This window comes from Labeo rohita, chromosome 3 (assembly GCF_022985175.1).
Source record: "Labeo rohita strain BAU-BD-2019 chromosome 3, IGBB_LRoh.1.0, whole genome shotgun sequence".
Classification (NCBI taxonomy): Eukaryota; Metazoa; Chordata; class Actinopteri; order Cypriniformes; family Cyprinidae; genus Labeo; species Labeo rohita.
The window spans coordinates 12,420,100-12,433,495 of record NC_066871.1 but is presented as its reverse complement, the minus strand read 5'-3'; the positions used below and the strand labels follow the sequence as shown (position 1 = coordinate 12,433,495).

Genomic DNA, 13,396 nt, shown 5'->3' with positions numbered 1-13,396 from the left:
ACAAAAGCAGCATTTTGCAGGGAGTCAAAAGACGGTAAAGCACAAATGTGTTCCACTTACAATGAAAACACTAATCATTACATAACGATATTACATAATCAGCATCTTACACAGAAAAATCACAAAACTGATTACTAACAATACACTGATTGTGCATGTGTCACAGAGCCACATGATTACTTACAAGTTCACTTAAGTCCTGAGGATCTCATCAGAGGTCATCAGAATGAACCATAAATTCCCTCTAAGAGCAAGGATTATTCGTAACCACATGACATGGGCTTAAACTTACTGTATGGTTGCATCTGTATGTGGAAATTTGGTTTCAGAATTTCAGAATCCAGAAACATATGACTAAAATGGATTTAAAAAAACATGCTTCCATTCATATGTCTATATTACTTTACAAATTATATAGTTGTTGTTCACAGCTCATGTGTAAGAATGAGTCCGATTCAGGACTGGTTTTAGGATTCAAGGCTTGGATTGTTAAAGGGATAATTCACCCAAAAATGAAAATTCTGTCATTAATTACTCATCCACATATAGTTCCAAACCTGTAAGACCTATGTTCAAGACACAAATTAAGATATTTTTTGATGAAATTTGAGAGCTTTCTGACCCTACATAGACAGCAACGCAGCTGGTTCAAGGCCCAGAAAGGTAGCAAGGACATAGATAAAATATTTGATTAAAAAACCTTTTTAAATCAAATATTTTGTTGCATTTCAAGTTGCCTCAGTTATCTCAATGTAGGGCTCTATGAAATCCATTTAATTTTTTCCCAACTTTCATTTTATTTTTTTCCAAATTCCGTTTTTTTTCCATTTTAATTTTTCTCAACTCCTTTTTATTATTCAAAAAGCATGTCTAATTAATTAAAATTATGAAACACATACAATTTCACATCAATTTACTAAAGGTTTAACAAAAATGACATGTTTAGGGCCCTATGAAATGTTTTATTTTTTCTCACCATATGTTTTATTGTTATCAAATTCTGTGTTTTAGCATGTCTAATTATTTGAATGCATACTTAATTTTTTCAAATTTATTCTTAAAATAGCCTTATGAAAGCTCAGAAATTCTGTGTTGTGTATTTAAAATGTTCTAGTTATCAAATGAAGGCATAAAACATTAATTTCATTAATCTTTTAATTATTGAAAGTCAAGCTAACTTTCTTTGGCAAACAAAGGGGAATTTACTATTAAAATTAAAACATGGAAGAAATGTTGTGTGATTATACCCTAAAAAAATAATGTTTGTTTCATTTTAGTAGTAGCAGTAATAGTAATAATATATTTCTGGCACAATGTCTTCAAGTTTAACAGGAATTTTGACGGGTTGCCGTGTCTACCTTTACATTTCTGTGTGTATGTGATATGATGCTAGTTTTCCTAAAACGGAATGGTCAAATGCTGAAATCACCGCGAGCCTCAAGTGCGCTTCAGTGTGTGTAGTATACAAACTCGTTCATTACAACAGAGACACGCGGAACATACAGGATTTACATTTAAATGGTATTTTTGAGGCGTAATATTTACAGATACTAGTCCATATTGCAGTTGGATATAAGTGTAAGGACCTACTTTTGATTAATTCATTCAAACTTGAATTAATTCATTCAAACAAATTCCGTGACATTCCCCGTTATTCAGTAAATTCCGTTTTTATGACTGGATTCCGCAATTCCGTCCGCGTTTTCCGCATCGCGGAAATCATAGGGCCCTATCAGTGCAGTCAATGTTTTCAGCAAATGTGCAGAGAGATCATATAATTAAAGATTTTTGAGGGTGATAACAGTAGAGGTAATAACAGATATTTCAGAGGGCTGAGATAAATGACAGAGGGTCCCTAAATAAATGTGTCCATCAAGGCCTGTGGTTCAATAAGAGAAATAACATTCCCCTGCTCCAGTGAAGCGACATAAATGGAATTATAGCAGGAAGTCTGATTCTCTTTAATTTTTACAGCAGATTATCGATCCATCCGAAGAGCAAAAGTGAGATTAAAACAGATTAACAATCATCTGAACAGCTAGAGATTAAAGATGATAAGCACATATGCCATAATGTCTCTTGTCACAGATGAATCTGCAGTATGTTTCTATTATGCTAGGAGCAAAGGTTGAATTTGTGTGATTAAAAGAAGATTACAAATCACCTGAAAAACAGGTGAAAGTAACAGATTGGGACAATTAATTGGCACATGGCCCTATTCAAAGTAAGCACCAAATCTGCTGGCTTGAAATCTTTTAAAGCGAGTTTTCAGACAGTTCTGATTCATAATCGCAGTTTATAAATGGAAATATTTCTAGTTTAATTTCCTGGCTTTGTTTGAGCTTATGTAACAAGACAAACAAAAGTAGAAAATTAAACTGGAGAGAAGCTGAGGGTCTGAGCTAGTTTCTATAGACAAACGCAACCACACATGCATTGTGCAATGAGTTCAGACATATGCACACAAAGCTTTATGGGTTTTCTGTTTGCTGTTGCATTGGTTGGAAGGTCCTGTGCCTCATCAAAAACCTGCTGAGCAATATATCACAGATGGTCAAAGGTGAGCGGTTTACTTTGGGCAAAAGCATAATACTGGATCACCCCATCATACCACTTTAGGACAATTCGTTTATTCTTTACTCAGTCTACCTAATTTACCTGTCTACCAAAAGAATTTGATGTCTTTGAAGTATCTTGAATATCTATGTGATTCATTTAAATAATCAGCATATCATGCAATTAATTCATGATTTTAATCAAATGACAGCCCTAATGATAACATAAACTAAAAATGGTTGAAAAACAACAAAAGGCAGTCTCACAAAAATACAAAACCCATACATAATATATCGTGATGGCACTTGTAATGACTCATCACTGCATAACCTTTCTGCATCATAACTAGTGCAGGGTTTAGACATTTCTGTAACATCAGTTGAAAATCGTTCTCTTGTTTGACCTGTGACTAATTGGGTCACTGCTACAGTTCATTACAAGCCAAATCCATCCATCCTGTTAAGTTCAGTGGCATTCATTAACTAAAAATTGAACATCCTTATCCATTTAAAGGGATAGTTCACCCAAAAATGAAAATTCTGTCATTAATTACTCACCCTCTTGTCGTTCCAAACCCGTAAGACCTTCGTTCATCTGCAGAACACAAATTAAGATGTTTTTGATGAAATCTGAGAGCTTTCTGACACAGCATAGGCAGCAACACAACTATTTTCAAAGGCCAGAATGGTAGTACGGAAATCATTAAAATAGTCCATGTGACATCAGTGGTTCAACCGTAATGTTATGAAGCTACAAGAATACTTTTTGTGTGCAAAGAAAACAAAAATAACGACTTTATTTGACAATTTGTTCTCTTCCGTGTCAGTTTCCACCGTGCGTTCACAGGAGTACCACGACACGTGTGCACTCCTGCCGGCATTCTGAAGAGAAGAAATTGTTGAATAAAGTCATTTTTGCTTTCTTTGCACACAAAAAGTATTCCTGTAGCTTCGTAAGATTACGGTTGAACCACTGATGATTAACAATGTCCTTACTACCATTCTGTGTCTTGAATGTGTCAGTTGTGTTGCTGTCTATGCAGGGTCAAAAAGCCCTCGGATTTCATCAAAAATATCTTAATTTGTGTTCTGAAGATGAACGAAAGTTTTACAGGTTTGGAACAACATGAGGGTGAGTAATTAATGACAGAATTTTTTCATTTGTGGGTGAACTATCCCTTTAATGCCTGCCGGTCCTTTGGGATGAGGTTAACAATAGGCATTCAAAAAGACAGCATAGTAAACAAAACATTAATAACGCCTTATTTGGACTTAAAGCCAAGTATGAGGTCAGAGTAAGTGGAGAAAGTGGAAGAAATAGACTGTAATTGTTTTCTGATCATTATTCTTCCTCCAGGGAGTGACTATGTTTCCTTGATCTGATTACCTGGAAAAAAAATAAGTTTCCATACTGCAACCGACTGCAACAAACACAGAAGCAGTATTATAGCCTCTCATTCACATGTAAAAGTTTTGGCATCGTGGCAGCTTTCTCCCTACAGTCATGACATCACTGGCTCCCATGTCAATATAAAGTAATTTCTAAATCATCTACCTTTCTCTGTATTGTGAGATAAAAAATTATATAAAATATATTATTTTCAGCATCATTACTCTAGTCTTGAGTGTCACATGATCCTTCAGAAATCATTCTAATATGCTGATTTGCTTCCCAAGAAATATTTCTTATCATTATCAATGTTAAAAACAACTGTGCCACATAGTATTTTCAGCATTTTCAAAACTGTGATACTTTTTTTTAAAGATTCTTCGATTTTAGGGATATAATGATATCAAAATCTCATGATACGATGATTTCGCGATAGTCCACAAGATGATGTTTATTACGATATTTAAAAAAAAAGACAAATGAAGACTTGGAAAAAATGAAAATTTTGTACGTTCTAAAGTTAAATTATTAAATCTAATGCACTTTGAGAGTTCAAAAGTAAGAGCTCTAATCCATGTTTTTAAGTCAGAAAACAGTCAGTGAATTGACTTCTACCTGAACTTTAATCGGGACTCAAACCTCTTTTTATTTGTAATATACTGTCTCAAAATTACATTCACACTGGTGTTTTTGAAGCCAAACAATTTAGAATATAATAATAATAACAAACTTATATTATTGTTATTCCTATGACATTAACAGCCACAACAGTTGCACTGTAAAATAAATGAAAATGCATATTTCAAAGGTGTATTATTTTTGCTTTATACTACAGCAGAGGAATTACAATACTTTACTATTTCTACACCTGAAAGAGATATTTTGAATTTGGACTGCAGTAACATTACCCATTTAAACTGCTAACTGTCAGCAGTTCATACTGCACTTTTAAGCTTTTATTTTGAATGAAATGGCAGTAGAGCGTGAAAACAAACTTAGAAAAATGTGTCTCACTACAAATCTAGTGAAATGCTGTAATAATCTGCCACGAAAATAAAGCATAACTGGTGGCCAATGCGTTCCCAAACACACGCTAAACTCACAGTACATGCAATAAATGAGTTCATTGCATTCACTCACTGTGAACGGAGCTATTCACCGGATCACAAGCTGATTGCCTGAATGAAGTGCGCGCTTCGCTTTAAAACACGTAGTGAAAACAGACTTGATGAAGGGTTTAAGCTGTATTGCGCTTTCGGTTTAAGTTCGTTTGACAGATACCATGTCAAAGCATAATGGCCCAAAACACATCTTTGAAGACTTTTTATGTTAGACCATTTTAAAAATCTACACTTTTTGCCTGGAAGACCTATATCATGTCATACGATCATGTGACCACAATAATATTGAAACAGTTTTGCTATTGCGATACCACGATATTGATACTATCATTACATCCCTATTCAACTGTCAATGCTTCTGGTTGATGTTCTACACTGTAAAAAATAAAAAACACAATTTGTTGAGTCAGCTTAAAATAATTTTTTACCCTGCTAACTTAAAATTTTAAGTTCAGTCAACTAAAATAAGTTTAGTCAACTTACAATGTTAAGTTGTACTAAGTAACTAATTAGATATTCGTGTTTGCTAAACTTAACAGATGGGTAAGTAACCCAGCTGCCTTAAATTTTTTAAGTTGATTCAACTCAAATATGTAAGTTGTCACTTACTATAATTTAACATTTCAAGTTGAATAAACTTTTTTTGAGTTGACTGGACTTAAAATGTTAAGGCAGCCAGCTTACAAATTATTTTAAGTTGACTCAACAAATTGTTTTTTACAGTGTAGGTTAAGGGTTTATGGTTTCTACTTCCCAAATCCAACACTGTTTTTTGTTTCTATGTGATTCATATGAAACAGAAAATGATCCACTGCAGAGATGTGGTAAACTCAAAATGTAGAAACAAAATATCTTGCTAAAAAGGCCTCAGGAGCTAAGCTGACAGCTCTTACTGAACTGACCCCTGCACATCTTGCCACACAATTTCAGAACTCACAAATGCTGTGCTGCAAGCTGAATTTTGATATTTGTTTTTGGATGTAGTTCAGTCACACATGATATACTCACAGGTCTGCTGTCTTTGGCCTTTGCGAGAGGTTTTGCTGGACTCACACCACACCGTCACACAGTCTTCCAGAAGCTTCAGGCTCCTGTCCTTCCGCCAACGCTGAGATCGAACCTTCATCATCTTTGACCCCTGCAGCATCAGTCGCACATCTTCATCGTCCAGCACACCTATGACACACACATGCATAATTTTAAAATATGACCACCTCCTGTTCTTTCTAAATGTTTCCCAGTCTGTCCAACACACCTGCTGCACGCCGTAAATATGGAGTGTCAAGTCTCTAAGAGTTACACGTACCGTAATTCACTCATAATGTGCTGTCCCAAGGCTGTTCTCATATTCACAAGGTTATATGTGCCAGAGACACACACTTCCCGGCACTGACTCATACGCCATTTTGAAATTTCATCCAAAACATGGACCAAAATCAACCCATTACTCAAACATCTTCCAAAATAAATATATATGTGCACACTCACACATACTCGAGACATGAGAGCACCGGGAGGTCAGAAGATACAGTCACAAACACGAGGGATGATGTCATCCCACAGTGATGTAAGATACCAATAACTGTGTGTCAACGTCAGCAGTGATGACTGCACGTATAACAGGATATCAAATGACAATAATAGGGAAATTATTTCTTGATTGTTTTTTGTCATGCTGTCATTCTTAATAATTAACACATGCTTGTTTTCCAGATTAAAGTGACTTGCTTTCCTTCATAGCTTGGACTGTTCACTAAGAGCAAAGATTGCAAAACTGCCAGGAGTGCACACTGAGCTCTTTATAGACTTTTCAAAGCTAAGTTAAGCCTGGCTGTGCAAAGCGGTGCGGTGTTACAATAGGCTGAGCTGAAAAAAAAAAAAAAACAGGATGAGGGAGGAATTCAGTAACTTTGCTTGTTTGTATTCAGTAACGCTCACTTGCACACACCATTTTGTTTTAGCACTAATTCATGGAAATCAAGGTAAAATCTTGCTAAAGCTAAAGGCTTTCCCTGTTAACTTTGTATAGTGTAAATTGGTTAAGAAAAGCTCTTTTGATTAGCTAGAACAAGATGGATTACTACCATCAAGAACAGAAAATGTTCAAACTTTTGGTATATATTTGAAATAAGTTTTTTTTTTTTCCAGATGTCTCTCTTGCTCACTAAGGATGCATTTATTTGATTACAAAAATACAGTAAGATTTATAATGTACGATGGCGTTTTAGTGCCACGTTAAAAAAACAAAAAATCTGAAATTACGAGATTGAAGTCGAAATATTTTGAGAATAAAGTCGAAATTATGAAAACTATTTTGAGAATAAAGTTGAAATATTTCAAGAATAAAGTCAAAAAGCTTAGAGAATAAAGTCAAAATTTCATGAGTAAAGTCGAAAGGTTTTGACAATAAAGTGGAAATTATGAAAGTCGAAATGTTTTGAGAAAAAAGTTAATATTACGAGAGTAAAGTCGAAATGTTTCGAAAATTTAAATCGTAGAAATTAAAGTTATAATATTTTGAGAGTATAGCCTACACTGTAAAAAACAATTTGTTGAGTCAACTTAAAATAATTTGTAACCTGGCTGCCTTAACATTTTAAGTTCAGTCAACTCAAAAAAAGTTTATTTAACTTGAAATGTTAAATTATACTAAGTGACAACTTAGATATTTGAATTTAATCAACTTCAGATTTTAAGGCAGCTGGGTTACTTACCCATCTGTTAAGTTTAGCAAACACAAATATCTAAGTTTTTACTTAGTACAACTTAACATTTCAAGTTGAATAAACTTATTTTAGTTGACTGAACTTAAAATTTTAAGGCAGCAGGGTAACAAATTATTTTAAGCTGACTCAACAAATTGTGTTTTTTATTTTTTACAGTGTATATTGCGCAAGCAAATGGCCCGGATTTAGAGCACCGGGAGAAGTTGCCAGGCTACCGGAATTTATTTGCATACTGTTGCATCCGAGCAGCTGCATCATCTTACTTGGATGAGTAAGAGTCAACTTTAAAGGACTAGCGGAAACAGCCTAATATCAAGAATATGATATTTACTAACAGAATGAACAGGAACAACTTTTTTTCGACAATCCTTCTGGGGGTGCCGTAGCTCTCTTATTTAACCTTTTTTAATACTACAAATATATGTGGGATTATTAGCAGAAATTATACCATGTGTCATACTCGTGGGGAAAGTATGCTTGGAAATAATATTTTAACGTCTTTTGATTGCATTCGTTATTTTTAGTGCACCAGCCACCCAATAGCAATAAGCTTTGTGCTTTTGGTACTTTTAATATAAATCAAAGATTCAGCTTTCAAAAGTAAATTAGTGAAATACAAACAATGTGTCTTAAAATAATTTTCAAGCTCTTTAATGTGGCTTGACAGATCGCAGTATTTGTGAATCAATCGTCATTTCGATTAGCCTACAATGAGACATTTGTTTCATTAAATTATACTGTTTCTTTGTGAAAATTCCACCTCCTACTCCGCAAAAACATCTGTGGCGTCCAATCTTTCATTCCTCACATGTATTGAATTAAAAACAACAATATGTTCTAAAGGTTGAAGTGGGTTCCAACTCGTTAACATAACTTGCATTGTTTTCTTTTCTAATGTTAAGTGACTATTCACAAGCTGTTTTATTCTCTGCATAATACAGTAAATGATTGGACATAATATTTAATGTCTTCCATTCATTATTTGCAGCGCGCCAGCCACCAAGTAATCACAATAATTATATGCGTTGTTGCTTTAAATATAATACAGCCCAGCTTTCAAATTCTGTCCATTTTATCACGAAATACAAATTACAAATGTGTTTTTCCACTTTACTTCAAGTTGATATCAAGATATAAAAGTGAAGGAACATCAGAAGGCATGAAAAATAAACAGTAGGCCTACAGCCAAATTTAATGAAAAGAACGTATCATTATTGTAATTGGTAAGATGATTGATTTACATGCCGCTTAAACTGAAGCAAATACAGCCATCTGTCGTGCCACATTAAAGAGTGTGAAAAACATTATTGTAATATAGACATATTGTTTGTATTTCGCTATAAAACTGAGAAATTTTGAAAGCTGGGACTCTCAAAATATTATAACTTTAATCTTGTAATTTTTACTTAATACTCAAAATATTTTGACTTTATTCTCGAAACATTTCGACTTTATTTTCGTAATTTCAACTTTATTCTTAAAATATTTTGATTTTATTCTCATAACATTTCGACTTTATTCTCATAATTTTAACTTTATTCTCAAAATATTTCAACACTATTCCCATAGTATTTTGACTTTATTCTCATAATATTTCAACTTTATTCTCGTAGTTTTAAATTAATTCTTGTAATATTATGACTTCAATATCGTAATCTTAGATTTTTTTATATTTTTACCGTGGCACTAAAACGCCACTGTAATAATGACTATTCAAAATAACTAAATATTTTAAAATGCAGTTTATTTCAGTGGTCGCAAAGTCTTAGGTGTCACATGATCCTTTAGAAATTAGTCTGATTTGTTGCTCAAGGAACATTTCAAATTATTATTAATGTTGTAAAAAGTTGTGCCATTTAATTTTTTGTGGATTTTTTTTCATAAATCATTTGATGGATAGAAAGTTCAAAAGAACACCAATTTTAATTTGAAACAGAAATCTTTTGAAACATTATGTCTTCACTCTTACATTTAACCTACTTGATTTGTCTACTGAAAAAAAATATTCATTTATTTTTTCCTTTCTTTTTTTCTGAACGTTTCAGCTGCTTTTGTCCATATTATAAAGACAAAAATGACAAAAAAAGTAGCTCAGTCAATAAAGTCACTAACCTCACTGGCGCTTATGGCAGGACATATGTCATGTGACATGCAAAAACCAATGAGATACTGCCCAAGTCACCATAGTTGATCTTAAATCTGTATGTGTAAATTGATCAATGATTTGATTTCATCTGAAAGTGAAAAAGTATATAAATAAATAAAAACTTACATTTTAGTGATCTTATCTCCTTACATTTTTTGTTGGATTTGAATGGATTAACATTGAGCAGTTTTAAGCTTGAGACTTTTGGACCCCATTGACTTTCAGTATTCATTTATTTTAAAATGAAAACCTTACTGACCCCAAACTTTTGAACAGTAGTGTTCATGTCTATAAATTTTCAGCATTAATTGTGCCAGGTAAATAGGCCGCAATCTATAAACCATGTTAAGCCATGATTTAATTTAAATGAAGTGCAGCGCTATTTTAGTGCATTTAGCACCTGATTTAAAGGGATTGCTGGCAGTGAACACATTTTTGCATTGAGCAAATATGCAAATGTGGTGTAACTGTTTAGTGAACCTGAATCTCTGCCAGAGCTTTAATTGGACTCAAAAAACACCTAAATAAAAGACAGAGGTCATGCTCACAGTGAAATAGCTGCTCTGCATTCTTTCACAGCATGGAGACTTGCTCTAGTCAACACCACTTCAAACTCTTCTCTTCACCAGCTCTCTGAAATGTCATAAAACATGGCTTTCTTTCATTTTTAATACTTTTCATGTAACTTCAGAGTAAAATAACTACATTAAAGAGAAAGTGAAGTGACTGTAATGGGGCTAGAAGAAAATAACACATATAAAAAAGTTGGCAATCAACAAAGGAAAAATGCCTAAGAGAGAGGCAATGCAAACGCCCTCAACTGTTTCTGCTGAGCAGCCAAGAGTGTTTGGAGCAAAGAGACCCTCACCACAGCAACCAGAATGAAAAGACCCTGATAAAGTGTCAATGACAAGCGTGTATGTATACGTGAAAGACAGCACAGAGGTCAGGGGAAAAAGCTGATGGAGGGAGGGAGGGAGAGAGAGAGAAAGAGAGTTTTTGGTACATTGCCAGAGTACAAAGACAAAGCTACTGGAAATATGGCAATGAAATGACACCACAAATAAAACTAAACTAAATCATGTATAAAGAAGAAGACTAATATATGATTTGTGGTAAAAAGAAGCACCCAGTATTCTCCCTCATTCTCAAAACTACAAATGAATGGAGCTTTTGATAGATATGCCTAAGAAGGCTCCAATGCAAGTCTTCAGTAATGTTGTTATTGTTAATTAAAATGAATAAAATCTGTATGTGTTAATTCAGTTAAGCTCAAATAAAACTAAATATAAACATGTGACCTTGGACCACAAAACCAGTCATGAGGTTAGGATGTAAGGGCAGTATTTGGAAGAGATACAACTATTTGAAAATCTGGAATCTGAAGGTGCAAAAAAAATCTAAATATTGAGAAAATCGCCTTTAAAGTTGTCCAAACGAAGTTCTTAGCAATGCATATTACTAATCAAAAATTAAGTTTTGCTATATTTACAGTAGGAAATTTACAAAATATCTTAATAGAACATGATCTTTACTTAATATCCTAATGATTTTTTGCTATAAAAGAAAAAATCGATAATTTTGACCCATGTTGCTACAAATATACCCATGCTACTTAAGACCGGTTTTGTGGTCCAGGGTCACATATTTGATGAAAAACTGAGGTTGCCTCATGGGGGCCGCCATGTGGAAATCATTTCACTTAACATAAACACATTTTTTGTTTTCCCTTTTACAGGAACCTGAAACTACTGAAACCAAGCTGAAAAAACATGAATCTCATATCAGATTTAAAGAGCTTATGAATGTTTCTGACTTTTGTTTCTCACATTTTGTTCTGTGAAAATGTCACAAATACGTCTGCTTTAAACTTTTAAGTGCAGCGCAAACTAGATGTGACAGCAGCCTCTAACACATAAGTTGTACACGTAGCCACTTACTTCAAATGCAAACAGGTTAGCCAGTCATAATAGAGGTCACTTTAATCGTAATAATACAGTAGTGAAAAAAGGACATTTCATTTTATGGGTAAGTGAGAGGGAGAAAACTGGTCATGCAAAAAGAAAATTACCACTTTGGGTTGTTTTTTGGTTCAAAAAACCTCAATTAACTTTACTGTAAGTACACCACTGCTTAAAAGTTTGGAGTCAGCAAGTTTTTTTTTTTTTACTTTTTAGAAAATAAAGCTTTTACTCAGCAAGAATGCATTAAACTTTTATAATACTACAAAACGTTTCTTTATAATTATCAAAGAAAGCCAAAAAAAAAAAAAAAAAAAAATCTATCACTGTTTCCACAAGAATATTACGCAGCACAACTGTTTTCAACATTTACAATCACAAGGACATTTTTTGAGCAGGAAATCAGCATACTATAATGATTTCTGAATGATCATGTGACACTGAAGCTTGGAGTAATGATGCTGAAAATTCAGCTTTGCATTACAGGAATAAACTGCATTTTAAAACATATTAAAACAGCTCTTTTAAATTAAATTGTAATGATACTTCACACTATAACTGTTTTTACTGTATTTTCAGTCAAGTTGAAGTCAAAAGTTTACATACACCTTGCAGAATCTGTAAAATGTTTATTATTTTACCAAAATAAGAGGGATCATACAAAATGCATGTTACTGTTTATTTAGTACTGACCTGAATAAGATATTTCACGCTAAATATGTTTACATATAATCCACAAGAGAAAATAATAGTTGAATTTATAAAAATGGTCCTGTTCAAAAGTTTACATCCACTTGATTCTTAATACTGTGTTGTTACCTGAATGACCCACAGCTGTGTGTGTTTTTTTTAGTGATAGTTGTTCATGAGTCCCTTGTTTGTCCAGAACAGTTAAACTGCCTGCTGTTCTTCAGAAAAATACTTCAGGTCCCACAAATTCTATGTTTTTTCAGCATTTTTGTGCATTTGAATCCTTTCCAACAATGACTGTATGATTTTGAGATCCATCTTTTCACACTGAGGACAAATGAGGGACTCATATGCAACTATTACAGAAGAACTACCAGAAGAAAACACGATGCATTAAGAACCGGGGGGTGAAAACTTTTGAACAGAATGAAGATGTGTAAAAAAAATTAATTTGCCTAAATATCATGTTTTTCTAATTTAGCACTGCCCTTCAGAAGCTACAAAAGATACTTACATGTTTCCCACAAGACAAAATAAGATTAGTTTACCCTGAACCTCAAATGCAAAAAGTTTACACCCCTGAACAGCCGGCAGTTTAACTGTTCAGGACAAACAAGAGGATCATGAACAACTATGACTAAACATAAAAACACAGCTGTGGATCATTCAGGTAACAACACAGTATTAGGAATGAGATGCATGTAAACTTTTAAATGTGGTCATTTTTGTAAATTCAACTATTATTTTTTCTTGTGAACTATATGTAAATGTCTTTTATGTGAAATATCTTATTTAGGTCACTAGTAC

General features: G+C 33.5%; 1 protein-coding gene across 1 annotated transcript in view; it reads right to left on the bottom strand.

Moving 5' to 3' along the window:
• plcd3a (phospholipase C, delta 3a) overlaps positions 1-13,396 on the bottom strand; it is a 40,964-nt gene that overhangs the window by 23,513 nt on the left and 4,055 nt on the right. Inside the window, exon 2 of the mRNA XM_051100693.1 lies at positions 6,075-6,242. Within this exon, the coding sequence (XP_050956650.1) occupies positions 6,075-6,242 (168 nt within the window). The remainder of the gene's footprint in view (positions 1-6,074; positions 6,243-13,396) is intronic.